This window comes from Balaenoptera ricei, chromosome 19 (genome assembly GCF_028023285.1).
Source record: "Balaenoptera ricei isolate mBalRic1 chromosome 19, mBalRic1.hap2, whole genome shotgun sequence".
In the NCBI taxonomy this organism is placed as follows: Eukaryota; Metazoa; Chordata; class Mammalia; order Artiodactyla; family Balaenopteridae; genus Balaenoptera; species Balaenoptera ricei.
Genome location: NC_082657.1, coordinates 18,389,196 through 18,404,573, shown reverse-complemented (window position 1 = coordinate 18,404,573; position 15,378 = coordinate 18,389,196). Strand labels below are relative to the sequence as shown.

The 15,378-nt window shown below is 52.5% G+C and overlaps 1 protein-coding gene across 2 annotated transcripts in view; it reads right to left on the bottom strand.

Moving 5' to 3' along the window:
• PEPD (peptidase D) overlaps positions 1–15,378 on the bottom strand; it is a 114,016-nt gene that overhangs the window by 57,648 nt on the left and 40,990 nt on the right. For both annotated transcript variants that reach the window (XM_059904567.1, XM_059904568.1), the window contains 2 exons: positions 11,662–11,737; positions 10,700–10,746 (listed from right to left, as the gene is read on the bottom strand). In XM_059904567.1, coding sequence (XP_059760550.1) covers positions 10,700–10,746; positions 11,662–11,737 — 123 coding nt within the window. The remainder of the gene's footprint in view (positions 1–10,699; positions 10,747–11,661; positions 11,738–15,378) is intronic.

The following is a 15,378-nucleotide window of genomic DNA, read 5'->3' as shown; positions in this document are numbered from 1 at the left end:
GACAGTATGGTACTGGCACAAAAACAGAAATATAGATCAATGGAACAGGATAGAAAGCCCAGAGATAAACCCACACACAGATGGTCACCTTATTTTTGATAAAGGAGGCAAGAATATACAATGGAGAAAAGACAGCCTCTTCAATAAAGTGGTGCTGGGAAAACCGGACAGCTACATGTAAAAGAATGAAATTAGAACACTCCCTAACACCATACACAAAAATAAACTCAAAATGGATTAAAGTCTTAAATGTAAGGCCAGACACTATAAAACTCTTAGGGGAAAACACTCTATGACATAAATCAGAGCAAGATCCTTTTTGACCCACTTCCTAGAGAAATGGAAATAAAAACAAAAATAAACAAATGGGACCTAATGAAACTTAAAAGCTTTTGCACAGCAAAGGAAACCATAAACAAGACGAAAAGACAACCTTCAGAATGGGAGAAAATATTTGCAAATGAAGCAACTGACAAAGAATTAATCTCCAAAATTTACTAGCAGCTCATGCAGCTCAATATCAAAAAAACAAACAACCCAATCCAAAAATAGGCAGAAGATCTAAATAGACATGTCTCCAAAGAAGATATACAGATTGCCAACACACACATGAAAGGATGCTCAACATCACTAATCATTAGAGAAATGCAAATCAAAAGTACAATGAGGTATCACCTCACACTGGTCAGAATGGCCATCATCAAAAAATCTACAAACAATAAATGCTGGAGAGGGTGTGGAGAAAAGGGAACCCTCTTGCACTGTTGGCGGGAATGTAAATTGATACAGGCCACTATGGAGAACAGTATGGAGGTTCCTTAAAAAACTAAAAATAGAACTACCATATGACCCAGCAATCCCAGTACTGGGCATATACCTTGAGAAAACCATAATTCAAAAAGAGTCATGTACCAAAATGTTCACTGCAGCTCTATTTACAATAGCCAGGACATGGAAGCAACCTAAGTGTCCATCGACAGATGAATGGATAAAGAAGATGTGGCACATATATACAATGAAATATTACTCAGCCATAAAAAGGAGCGAAACTGAGTTATTTGTAGTGAGGTGGATGGACCTAGAGACTGTCATACAGAGTGAAGTAAGTCAGAAAGAGAAAAACAAATACCATATGCTAACATATATATAAGCAATCTAAAAAAAGAAAAAGAAAAAGAAAAAAAATGGTCAGAAGAAGCTAGGGGCAATACGGGAATAAAGATGCAGACCTACTAGAGAATGGACTTGAGAATACGGGGAGGGGGAAGGGTAAGCCGGGACAAAGTGAGAGAGTGGCACGGACATATATGCACTACCAAATGTAAAATAGATAGCTCGTGGAAAGCAGCTGTATAGTACAGGGAGATCAGCTCGGTGCTTTGTGACCACCTAGAGGGGTGGGATAGGGAGGGTGGGAGGGAGACGCAAGAGGGAGGAGATATGGGGATATATGTATATGTATAGCTGATTCACTTTGTTATAAAGTAGAAACTAACACACCATTGTAAAGCAAGTATACTCCAATAAAGATGTTAAATAAATAAATACATAAAACAATCATCATGATGCTTACTAGATATACTGTTCTATATACTATACATATATTAATTCACCAAATCCTCCCAACTATCCTATGAAGTGCTATTATTAGCCTTTCTTCCAGATGAGGAAACTGAGGCACAGTAAGTGGCGCAACTGGGACCCAAACCCAGGACACCAGTCTCTAGAGACCATGCCCTAACCTCTAACGTGGACTGCCTCCCCATTTCAATCCTGCAGCTTATTAAAATAGTAATCCACCACAGCAAGGTAGGGTGTGCCGGGGATGCCCGGCTGGCTCTGCACCAGGAAGTCTAACCATAAAATTAATCTAAGGAACACCCAGCGCCCAATCTTGGTATCTGATACCATGATCCAATAAAAGGAACGAGGGCTCCTCAGAGAAATGGCTGATTCAAGGGCTGGAGCAAGGGATACAGAAGATGAGCCTGGAGCATCCTGCAGTGCCAGAAACTAAGAAAGTGTTCAAAAAGCAAAATTATGCAGTGTGTCAGAGGGACACAGGAGCCAAATGAAAGAGTCCCCAATGGCCAAGCTGGAACAATTTAAGCAACAAAATAATGTATTGATAATATTGGTTTATAACCCAAAGTATAAAATATATATCTATGAGTCCATACAGATATAAGTAAATAAACGATTGAATAAATAAACAGGAGACAAGAGACAAATCTTCCATACAGAAGAATTACAAATAGTGTATGTAGATAATTCCCCGCTCAAGGAGATAGAGTATAACTCCCCACTCCTTAAGTGTGGGCTGTGTATTCTGCCTTCTGAAAAAACAGTATGGAAAGGGGGAAAACAAGTACGTTTACAGTGGAGAAACTTGACAAATACTAGCTCAGTTAGGTGATCAAGGTCAACATCAGTGATAAGTCAGTTCACTAACATGCACCCTTGAAACAATGAGATATAAAAGTGGCACTTTACCTCTGGGGTCCTCCTCCCAATGACACATATCTCCAGTCTAACCGTGACAAAAACATCAGAAAAACTAAAACTGAGGGACGGTCTACAAAATACCTGACCAGTACCCCTCAAAACTGTTAAGGTCACTGAAAACAAGGAAAGTCAGAGAACTGGCCACAGCCCAGGGCAGCCGAAATGTAACGTGGGATCCTGGAACAGAAAAAGGTTATTAGGTAAAAGCTAAGGAAAGTGGAATGAAGTATGGACTTTGATAATAATAACATATCAACACTGTTCATGGACTTCCCTGGTGGTGCAGTGGCTGGGAGTCCGCCTGCCAATGCAGGGATCATGGGTTCGATCCCTGGTCCGGGAAGATCCCACATGCCGCAGAGCAACTAAACCCATGTGCCACAACTACTGAAGCCCACACACCTAGAGCCTGTGCTCTGCAACAAGAGAAGCCGCCGCAATGAGAAGCCAGCACACCACAAGGAAGAGTAGCCCCTGCTCATTGCAACTAGAGAAAGCCCGCACACAGCAACAAAGACCCAACGCAGACACACAAAAAAAACAAAAACAAAAAAAACACTGTTCATGAGTGGTGACAGTGTATCACAATCACATTAACAACAGGGGAAAAACAGAACTGTCTGTAATATTCCTGTAACTTTTCTGTGATATAAAACTGTTCTAAAGTCAAAAGTTTATTAATTGCTTAAAACACAGACACACAAGGCTGATAAAATTCAACATCCTTTCCTGATAAAATCTCCTAGTAAGCCAGAAAGAAGACACTACTTCCTTAAACTTATGATAAATATTTATTGAAAATCAACAGCACCAGGTTCAATGGTGAAACACTAGAGGCAAATCCATGAAGATGCCTGCTGGCACCACTGTTACCCAATGGGTTCTCCAGGGGCAATTCCCCCGGCATCTGAAAAGAAAATGCCTACTTCTGTTGGCTTTGCCCCCAAAAGCTCTAATTAGGGCTGCATCAACCAGGGTGCACATTTGCAGGAAGTCCTTCCCTCTGGTTCTTTGCCCAGCTTTCTGGCTGGATATCACGTTAGTTTATGTCCTAAACGTGCCCATTTCTCAGTTACTTTTTAAGCAACATGAGCTATCCAGGCTTTAAGCCACAGATCCCCACGACCCCTAAGACCCAGCTACGCTCCCAGACACCGGGCTCGGCAGAGCCTCTGGGTTCTCCTCTCTGCTGTCAGGTCTGCAGACAGAGCAGGCTGGGTGGGCACACAGGACCTGCCCTGCCTGGTATCGGGGGGCCCAGGATGAGGTAAAGCCTGCTCAAAACCCCAGGAATTCTCCACCCAAGACGGCCCTGACTCTTCTGTCAGAAAGGGCTCGGCTCAAATACGCCGAGGTGCGGCGGGGTGCAGGACTCATGGGCTGCCTTCCTGACGGGTGCACCAAACCGATGGGGGTTTCCTGACCCTTTCGTGGTGGGCTGTGTGTGGCTCATCTGCAACCGCTTGAGGAAGTGCTGGCAGGAAAGCCGCACCAGCCACGCGACGCAAGGCAAAGAGCCGGCTGGGCCACACCCAGACCTGGGGGTCTCGGCAGGCCAGGCCGCAGCCTCACCCCTCAAAGTGGCCAATGACAGTGAGCGACATGTCTGCTGTGGAGGGCGCAGGGCACTCACCGCCCAGACAGCGACCAGGCCCACGGAGGAGGGCCCGTCACACCTGTCCCTACCCAGGGGCTCTCAGTGGTTGCCTGGGCCCAGACCTGCCGCAAAGGCCCCAGGCAAAATCTAGCACCTTCCTGAGGTAGATAAACTGAGGGCAGTCTCCCTGAGGCCCAAGCTTGCCTAGATTGAGACCAGATTACGTTGGGACTACTCCAGGGAACATCTCCAGGACCTCCAGGAAAGCAGGAAGGAATAAGGACCTCTTGGTGCTGTCCATCGCCGATGAAACCTGGATCCCAGCGTGACGCATGGGGTGCTCAGAGATATACAGGGCCATGTCTGACCACCACACCCAGCATGCCAGGCAGAGAGAGACCCAGAGTGAGAGGAGGGCCACGCAGGCCCAGGCGTCTAAGAGATGGCCCCGCCGGGGTGACAGCGCACCAGGAGGGATGGGCAGAGACAGAAGAGGGCGCTAACCTGAGAGCAGGAGAGGCAGCTCCTGCAGATCCGACAGAGAAGCTGGTCCAGACGAGAAGGGGGTGGGGTGGCACTGCAAAGAGTGAGGGGTGGGCGCAGGGGGTAACTGTGCTGCGGAGGCCTGGGCGGGAGAGACAGAAAAGGTCTGACACACCTGCCTACGCTCTCTGCAGACACAATCACCACGGGTCAGTAGCGGTGCAGGGTTTCCTGTAAACTCTCCCACCTTCCAATTACCCTCACTACAGTTAAATTTTCTAATCCTCAGGAAAAACAAAAAAACAGGCCTTTTTTAACAAGAACACAGCGAGGATTTTTGCAGCCTGCTCCCTGGGTTGATAATCTGAAAGATCAACCACCGATCAAGCCACTGATCCAGCACCACGTGGCTTGGATGGAATCTGTGTGTGAGTGTGTGGTATGGTGTGCAGTATGTGTATGTGATGTGGGACGTGTGTGTGTGGTATGTGGTGTGAGTGGTGGGGAGCATGTCTGGTGTGTGGTGGGTGTGCGTGTGGGGTGTGTGTGGTATGAGTGGTGGGGAGTGTGTGTGTGTGTGTGTGGTGTGTGGTGGGATGTGTGTGTTTGTGTGTGTGGTGGAGGGTGTGTGTGTATGTGTGTGTGGTATGTGGTGTGAGTAGTGGGGGGTTGTCTGTAGGCGGGAGACCCCCACCCTCCAGCCCTGGGGGGAAGACCCTCAGGCCTGGCCCTGTCTCCCCGCCCCCAATCCGGGCCCAGTGGGCACACTGAACACACAGATTCCTGACTTGCTCCATCTGGACAAAGGGGAGCAAAAAGCAAGGCGACTCTGAGCACGGAGTAGCCCAGCCGTGCAGTTCAACATTAACAAATGACTGAAAGAAGTGAGAGAGTGGCATGGACATATACACACTACCAAATGTAAAATCCATAGCTAGTGGGAAGCAGCCGCATAGCACAGGGAGATCAGCTCGGTGCTTTGTGACCACCTAGAGGGGTAGGATAGGGAGGGTGGGAGGGAGACGCAAGAGGGAGGGGATATGGGGATATGTGTATATGTATAGCTGATTCACTTTGTTATACAGCAGAAACTAACACACCATGTAAAGCAATTATACTCCAATAAAGATGTTTAAAAAAAAATGACAAAGAAAACAGGAGACTCTTATTGTGGGCTGATGCCTGTGACGGAGCACAGGGAAACCCAGGCCTTGTCAGGGGTGTCCAGATGGGGGCCGGTTGTCCGCCAAGAAGGACGCCAGCTGGGGAAGGAGGACAACGCCGTGTTGTCCCCTAGTACACCTCACAGACCCCTCTGCCTGTTAAATGACTCCCACACCCCCCACGGGAGCTGCCGGGAAAGGGCCCGAAATGCCCCGTTCACAGCTTGGAAAGAAAGAGAGCGTTATTTCAATTAAGGTCCCAGACTGTCAAAAACATCAAGTTATTAATCTCCTTGTGGCAAATGTGCACCGGGACCTGCTTACACAGCCAATTGAGCATGCTCTAAATTAGTGTTTGCCGGTAATTGATTCAGCTGCCAGCCCCATGCCAGCCGGCTATAAGCCCGTGACACCACTAACATTAAGTAACATGAGGAGGTAAAATGCATGCCTGGTTGGGCCTGCAGTCAGATGCCATTAGCACCCGATTTACCCAAACATTAACGTCTTATTGGTTTAACACAATTCACCACACCTCAATTGCAGAAACTGATTTTCATTTTCCCTGGAACCCTGCTCGCAGGCACAGCACAGAGGAGGAGTCTTAATAAATGCCACCAGCTGGCTTCCTTGTTTCTAACGTGCCTTCCAGATTTTATGACAAACCTTTGATGATAAAACAAAAAGATGAGGCTTAGAACTGAGTCTCCTGACCAGCGGCCCTTGTCTGAGTCTGAGCGCCGTTGTGCTGGTGGTATGCCCGCCTTCCAGAAAATCAGCCCCAATCTCCCCCCAACCCCTACCCCCAGGAGTCCCTGCCCTTCTTGCCCTGTGTCCCTCCGTGGGGCTGGAGCTGGCCATGCTCTCAGCAGAACGTCCAGAAGCTTCTAGGGATGCTCTTCTAAGCCAGGGGTCGGTGGCCTGCCCGAGAGTCGCTGCCCTGGACCTTCCTGGGCATCGGTCCAGCCTGTGTTAAGGAGGCCACACCTCCTGGGGAGCCCTCACCTGCTTTAGACGCGCTCTCATACTCCCACTTGGTTAAGAGAAGAATGCTGAAGTTCACAGCGGCAGAGAAGACAGGCAAAAGTAGTTCAGGACATTTTCTTCTCTCTCCTGCCCATCCATCTAACCCGCCCACACGTATTTCCTGATACCAACTGCGGGGCAGACACTGCAGATTAACGAGATGGGGCCTCCGAGAGAAAGTTCCCAGGCTCCAAGGACACAGGCCACAAAACAGCATCCCAGGCTACCTGGGCAGTGACGTGCCTGTGGGGACATAGAAAGCGACATCGGCCCCCTCACCAGTGCAGACGCCCCCAGGCTTAGGCTGGCACTGGCAGTGGGTGGTGCCCTCCTCAAATCTGGCCAGGGACACCCCAATGTCCCGGGAGAACCATCTTCCCACTGTCTCCAGGGGGTGACACCATCTGCCTCCCAGGGTCACCCCTCCTACCTGCCCTTCGGGAACAGACTCTGTCTCTTGTCCTCACCATCTCTGCCTCAGCTTTTAAAACCCCTCCCCCCACACTCCACCCCAGGAAACCCCTGCTCTCAGGCCTCAGGGACCCAGAGATCAGATGGCCCCCCTGCCGGGCTGAGGGTGCGAGGGTAGCCACTGCTTCCCCCCTGTACCCCCTACGGCCAGCTGCAGGGTGGGCATGACGCATAGTAGGTGCACAACAGGGCACACACCTGGCACGTTGAGCTGGATTAATGCCACTCAGCACCCTCAGGGCGGCTGCTTCGGGCCCTGAGCCTCAGGATCATTTCTCCGAGGGCCGCCCCTGGTCCACAGAGGAGGCAGCAGTGGGACCAACCTGGGACGCAGTGTGGAGCGGGAGGCTGAGCCCTTTGTAGACAAATGTAAGATCTCCTCGGAGCTCAGCTCAACAAGAGGGTCTCCTTCAAACAACAGCCAACCGCAACGTGTAGACCCTGAATCCCAACTCATACAAACCAGTTCTAAAAAGATAGTTTTAGACAACATGAACTAGACATTTATAACATTAAGGATTACTGTTAACTTACTTAGATGTGATCATGACACAGTGGTTACATGAAAAGGAAAACAATACCGTCATCCACTGAGACACCCACTGACACAATGACACAGTGTCTGGGGTTTGATTTTAAATACTCCAGTAAAACAAAATGAAACAGAAAACCCTGATGGGGACTTCGACGTTCATTATACTCTTCTACTTGTGGGTGGGGGGTATTTGAAATTTGTCATTAAAAGAAAAGAAAAGACCTCTATTACCTTGGGTTGGGGAGTAGGAAGCTGGGGGAGGTATTCTGAGTCACCAGCCCCCGACCCAGAACTCACACCCAGGTTGATCTGGCTCTGGGACACCGAGGACGGCTCAGGCCCCTCCCAGGAGCCACCTTCAGAGCTGGACTCCCCGCAGTTTAGGGCACAACGCAGCAGTCAGCGTGGCTCCACACCGGGGCAAGCGAGTCCTGCTCCAATTTCTGGGTTGTTTTATTTGAAGCATCGGCTGTGGGTCACTGTGGGCCAATTCAGCTGGGAACAGGTTTCTGGGCCAGTGCCAATCTGAGGGACCCACTGCCCAGCCCACCTCCCTGGCAGCCCCGCAGAACTCCTCCTGTCCCAGGTCGGGGGTGGGGGCGGGGCTGGGGCAAGGACCCTGGGAATCCCAGAGCACGGAGGCAAGAGCTAGACGGCGCCGCCCCTTCCCCGTCCTCCTTGGGCTGGCCTGACAGAGCCGGGTCCTTGATGACTCACTTGTTCCATGCCCTTCCTGGGAAGGCACAGCAGCGGGGCCTCCGAGGCCATGTTAACCTCTTACCTCCCAGGGTAAGGGGAGAGAAATATAGAGGCTCGCTGTTCAGGACTCCTTTAAGGGTTATTAGACTTTGAAAAAAGCCGCCTACTCCCAAGCCACGTGATGGTGATTGTAAATGCCCACAGTGCCCACTGCCGACTCTGTACCTCGCCCTCACTCTGCACTAAGGTGCCCGCCTACCCCCAAGCCACGTGATGGTGATTGTAAATGCCCACGGTGCCCACTGCTGACTCTGTACCTCGTCCTCACTCTGCACTAAGGTGCCCGCCTACCCCCAAGCCACGTGATGGTGATTGTAAATGCCCACGCTGCCCACTGCCGACTCTGTCTGTACCTCGCCCTCACTCTGCACTGCTAAGGTGTCCGCCTACCCCCAAGCCACGTGATGGTGATTGTAAATGCCCACGGTGCCCACTGCTGACTCTGTACCTCGTCCTCACTCTGCACTAAGGTGCCCGCCTACCCCCAAGCCACGTGATGGTGATTGTAAATGCCCATGGTGCCCACTGCCGACTCTGTCTGTACCTCGCCCTCACTCTGCACTGCTAAGGTGTGGAGGCAGAGCGGGCCCTGAGGGTACCTGGGGCGGACATGGGCCCTGCGAGGTGGGGAAGGGGCAGCAGCACCAAGCTCTTACAAGGCCAGGCAGGAGAGGGCAGCCCAGGGTGGAGGGTCCAAGGTAAGACGCTTTTTCGTACTCACAACACTTCTGATAGCAAATATGTAGGTTTTCCACACTAAGCAATTCTCCACCTCTCTGTGGACACCTTCTGACACTAACTGCCAGAGTTAGTGCAGACCCCACAGGTTAAAGGCTCAGTCCCACAAAACTGCCCCCTCTTCAGGCACCAATCACAAGTCCAGGCCTCCTTTACCTCTGACCCATCGGCCTTAAATAAGGGGTTCCCGCAAAACCTAGCCTTGGGTTTCATAATTTGCTAGAATGGCTCCCAGAGCTCAGGAGAGCGCTTTACTTACTATTATCACTTCATCAGGAAGAATACAACTCAGGAAGAGCACAGGGCAAGGCATGGGGGAGGGGCATGGAGCTTCCAAACCCTCTCCAGGGATGCCAGCCTCCCAGCACCTCCTCTAGGTGTTCACCAACCTAGACGCTTTCCAAACCCTTTGGTTTAGGGCTTATGGAAGTGCCATTACCTCCTTAGATACAGGATTGATTAAATCACTGGTCAGAACTCAATCTCAATATCTAGTCCCTCTCTTCTCCCAAGAGGTCGGGGCCTCCGACAGTCCCTCATTAGCATAAACTCAGGTGCGGTGGAAAGGGGCTTATTATAAAGAACAACAAATGCTCCTCTCTATCAGGGCATTTCAAAGGCTTTACAAGCTCCGTGCCAGGAACTGGGGGCAGAGACCAAATACGCATTTCCTATTATGTCACAGGGGGAGAAAAAGGCAGCTTCAGTGTCTTCTCCCCACAGGGGCTCCCACGCGGTGCAGTCACTGGTGAGAGACTCGGGAATGGGGGCTTCCTGCCCCCAGGAGGTGGGTGGGAGGGGAGCCACCGGGGCAGTTTGGGTCTGACCCCAGGGCTCCTTCACGCTGTGGGCGGCAGCACGCTGACTGACCCCTGGGTCCTGGCGCGGGGCTGAGGAGCTGGCCAGGCCACACCCAGCACAGCAGGGCAGCCCTGGGAAGGCCCCGGGTGGCAACAGGCTCCCTGCAGCCTAACTGGAGCTGCAGGATGATGGAGCTCTCCAGAACGCTTTATGAGCCACTTAACCAACCCGCAACCCAGTCGTCCAAGCACAGCAGACATAATGGCAGTGTTTACACATAAAAATGGCAAGCTGTTTTACTAGCGGCTTTCAGAGTCACAATAGCAGTTATTTGGTAGTTTCCTGCAAATTGCAGCAACAAAGTCCAAGAGTGGAATGATGGGGCACTAAACCACCCTGAAAAGTAATCAAAGACCATTACCATCAAACACTCTGCCAAGAGCCAGGGAGGCGGCCACAGTCGGAAGAAAAATCCTCTTTGCCCACGACGCCGAAGCCCTACTCCTAATTCCCACTCAATCTGTGCGCCAGGCTGCCGCGCCTCATCTGTTACTTGCTCAGCGAACGTAAATTACTGTTTTTTACATTTTAATCTTTACCCAGAGAAACACAGCAGCTTACCTTTCCATCTCATATTCTTTCATTCCCACTTTTACAGCCTTCATTACCTGGAGGATGGATATTAAGCAAAGACATTTGTATTAAGGAGATAAGTAACACCGCCTTATAAATAATGTATAGCATTTTTTCAAAAGAGTCTCTTCTTTAAAAAATAAAAATTAAAAAAGAATGATACCTGCACACAGTGGTGCAGAAATGTGACAAATTAGAACTTTTTTAAAGCTCCGAAGTCATACAGTTTATTTAAACCACTCCGGAGCACTTCTGTTCAGAAGTCGATAAACACCTTGGGAGGCAAGCGAAGATTTAGCCAAGACATGTTTGGTGAATACTTAATGCTCAGAAGCCTATGACAACTATCCTAAGAGGTTTCCCTGCTTATAAAACACAGAGAAAATGAACTCGGAGAAGAGATTGTGTTGCCCCCCATGACCCCCATCTGTCTCCTGACACAACTCTGCAAATGTCAGTAAGCAGGTACTGGGCTATCCCAATGGCCCGGACCCATTTCCAAAAATAAACTTCCTTATTTGCTCCTGCTCCTCAGGTAAAGTGGGAAGGTTTGGGAAAGAACCAGGTGAGGGTGTTTTCAAAAAATGGATGCTAGTAATAAACGTGCTTGAATCTTGCTTAAGGACCACAGATTCTTTAAAAGGAACTGGGACCGCCAGAACGCGAGGAGGGAAAGCTCTACTGTCCTGGAAGTCGGGACTTCTTGCTGGGAAGTTCCCTGAGGGCGGGTACCTTAAGGTGAGGACAGGCCCTCCCTGCCCTGTCCCCACTGGGGAACAGTAAACAGCCAGCACCGTATCTCGGGTCCGCAGTGACACTTCCTGCCTGCTGGGGGCCAGCGCCCCCCCAAGACCGTCCACCTCGACACCGCCGTCTTGCCCCACACAGAGCAATGCTGCTTCCCCAGCCCACCCAGAATGGCAGGTCCAATGAGCCAGCGCCCAGCTTACCTCCTGGTGGGCCTCGCTGGAAATTTTATTGGTGTAGCGCAAAACCTCCAGCTCCATGTCTGTCTTGAAGACCCGGCTGCAGAAAGGAGAAAAACGAAGCAGCAAGTCAGCGACTTCCAGCAGGAGCTGGCAGACCCCTCCAGGGAAACCTCCACACCCTGCACAGCCTGGGAAGGAGCCCAGGGCTGCAGATGGGATGCCTGGGCATAGGATGGGGGCAGGATGGGCCACCCAGCCCCAGGAGTGATGAGCTACACTAAGCACGGCCCATCCCGACCCAACGCCAGCCTCAGGGGTGCAGGCTGTTTCCAGTTACAAGATCGGGAAGCCGCTGTGGGTGGCAGAAGCCCAGATTCTGTAGCCAGACACATGGTGCCTCACTGAGACTCAGTTTCCTCATCCATTAAATGGGGATACAATCTACATGGCAAGGCTGCTGGACCTGAATCTTGAGCGTGCTGACTCCCAGGGCTCTGCCCAGATGGCTGAAGAGTTCTCCCATTTCCCCCCGCCACACCCACCCGTCCAGGCAGCCTTGGAAAACCATGTGACTCAGGCCCCCTGCGTGAGATAGGGTCAAGCTGGGAATGGGGATGGGGCGGTGCAACCAACAGACCCTGCCGTCCTTTCAAGGCTCAGCTGTGCCTCCTGCCAGCTGGACTCCAGGGGGGTACTGGGGTCCTCACAATAAGCTCATGTTCATTTGCCCAAAATTGGTTAGGTTTCTGGTCCTTGCAATCAATCTCAGCCCCAAGTAAGCCTCCCGTAGAGAAGCTAAATAAATATTCTTTTTCTACTTCTACCCATTTCAAATAAGCACCTCCAGCTCACGGCATTTAAGTGGCAGTGGGCCCAGCCCTTAAGCGCATGGAGTCCTCAGTGCGTCCCTCATGCTCCCTTTATGAAGGTGACCTGCCTTCACCAAAGCTCCCAGAGAGCCACCTCTCCCTCTCACAGAGGGAACACGCTCAAGCCCCCTCAAGATCAGCAAAGCGGAGAGTCATGATGGCAGATTAGCGCCTGCCCCTCCGTCCACAGCGCACCCCTCGTCCAGCCACTGCCCACCGCCGAGGCGGCTGAGGATGGCAGGGAAGGCGCTCCCACCTCCACCAGAGGCAGCTACCGACCGACCTGTGCTGTCTCCACGACACCCATGTAGGACAGCCAGCCATTTGTCGCTGGGAGGAGAGGAAGGCATCGTACAGCACAGGGACACCTTCCTGAGACTGTAAAACCTTCCAGGGGATGTAGGGGAGACAAACCCCCAACCCACTGAGACTTCCTCCAGATGAACCTGCCTCCTTTGTTCAGAGGCAGACCCTGAAGCCTAAGCTTGCTCTCCGGCTCCACCTCGGGGCGCTGGGAGCAGCTCTACCCGGGGGAACAGAAAGCTGGTTCCTGTGCCCCGGAGGGTGTGGTCCAAATCCACTCACAGATAACCTAGCGGCCCCTGATGCTTCGTTCCTGCCCTACTCGGCCCCAGCCCGAGGATCTGTGAGCTGGGAGCGGGTCTCTCTATTCTCCGATGCGGTGACGACCAGAGTGACAACACAGGTGGGAACCAGGCCCAGGCTACAACCGCCTCTGACCCCCTGCCTCTCTCTTCAGCCTAGAGCCCTGGTCCAGCCCTCTAGCCACCACTCCGGCCAACACTTTAGACCCCCTAGGACTTGTGCCCTTCGATCCACACAGGCTCGGCCGAACGCCCGCAAGGGATGAACCAAAGCCCAGGCCTGTGTGTGCAGGACACGAGGGCTGAGGGGGAAAGCACTCAGCTGGGCGGACGGCACAGCCAGCTGCCACCTGCCTCCACACACCCAGCTCTGCCGGGAGCCACAGGGTGAGTGTCCAGGCTCCTCTCAACTTCCTCCACCTCGGGGCCCTCCCAGGGCTCCTTGTCACATGAATGAACTCATCCCCTACTTCCTGGAGAACACAGAAGCCAGCAGGTGGGCGTACTCTCACCTCTTCTCCAAACTCCCAAGCCCTCCCCACCCCCATCCTCCCCTCTCTCCCCGCCTACAAGGGAAGGGGTGCCCTCTTGTCAGTGACGCTCAGCCCCCCAACACGCACACATGGGCTCAGATCCCAGCCCCCAACCGCCTCTGTGCACCTGCCCCTCTTACTGGAAGCTCCATGACCACTCACCTCGTCCTCCAGCCAAGCTTTCCCCCCACCACCCAGCCACGCTTCCAGAAAGGAAACCCTGACAGTCCTTGCCTCCGGAGAGGAGGGAGAGCAGCTTTTACAAACCTCCTCCCCATCTTCTCACTAACCCTCTCCCCTCCCTGCCCCCCGGCCTTGCCGCTGCACCTGCTCCCAAACCCCCCACTCTGGCACAGGCCTCTCAGCTGCGTTCCACCTGCAGGACCCCCCCAGGCACCTCCAGCTCTGGCACAGGCCTCTCAGCTGCGTTCCACCTGCAGGACCCCCCCAGGCACCTCCAGCTCAGCAGGACAGAGACTCCCACCCTTCTGCAGGCTCCCGTCTCCAGCCACAGCTCCCCACCTCCCACTGCTTAATGCAGACACCTGGGCACCTCCCTCTCATCCGTCCATCACTCCCACATCCAACCGACGACCAAGGGCGGCAATTCCACCTCCACAACCTCTCACGCCTCCCCTTTCGCTCCGTCCAGACCCCACTCTCTCCAGCCTGGACAACCTCTCCTGGCTCTTCTGGCCTCCAGGCCTGTCTGCTCCCCGACCACAGCCGTGGATCTTCGGGCAATGCAAATCTGACCAGGCTTTCCCTGGCTTAAAACCTTTAGTAGCTTCTAGATGTCGTCCAGATGAAATTAAAACTCTATCCAGCGACCAGGAGGCTCTCTAGGCCACACCCTGCCTGTCTCCACCACTCACCCCCCCCACCCCCGACAGGGACTCCTCTGCCTGGAACCGGCTCCTGCACATTCATCCTCTAGCTCCTTTCTCAGAAAGCGGGGAGGGGCTCCCTCCAGCCCCCTCCCAGGCTAGATCCCTCCCTCTATTCCCTGGGCAGTCTATGTGAATCCTCAGTAAGCTATCACGCTTGTAATTTCCTTTTCATTTAAGTCTCCCCCTAAAAGCCCACAGCCCTGGAGGGCAGGGTCCCAGGGCTAGAACAGTGCCTGGCCCAGAGCAGACACACAGTAACTACAGGTTAGTAACAGTACCTGGGCATTGCACCAAAGCTGGAAAACACCTTACTTCCAACCAGGAGAGAGAATGGTTCATCTCAAAAAGAAAAGGAGGCCTCCTCCACCCCGTCCTCCCTGGGCCGTTCACCAGGTCGTGGTGGGATGTCGCACAGCCGGGCAGGCCCCGGGCAGCACAGGGCGTGGGGGACAGCCTCCCCGGGCCTCAGCAGTCCGAACTCCCACCACCACTGCCTCACCCCCAGCCACAGAGGCAGGAAGAGGCAGCCCCCGCCTCAGAGGCCCACTTCACAGGCTCTCCGCTCACCTCCTCCCTGCCCCGTAGGCACCCTCAGGCTTGAAAAGAGCCGGGAAAAAGACTCCATCAGCCCAAGGAGAGAGGATTCTTGGAGCCCAGACCATGCTCCCTGCCTATGAGAGATGATAAGCACGTTGCGCCATCGAGGCCCAGAGTCCTGCTTTCTTTTCTGATTTCACTTTGGGGAAGATGACAAACCAGGCCTCTAGCTGGTTGCCTCAGGACTTATTTTTTTAGTCATGTTAAAAAAAAGCAAACTGAACCAGGGCAAAGGCAGTTCTCC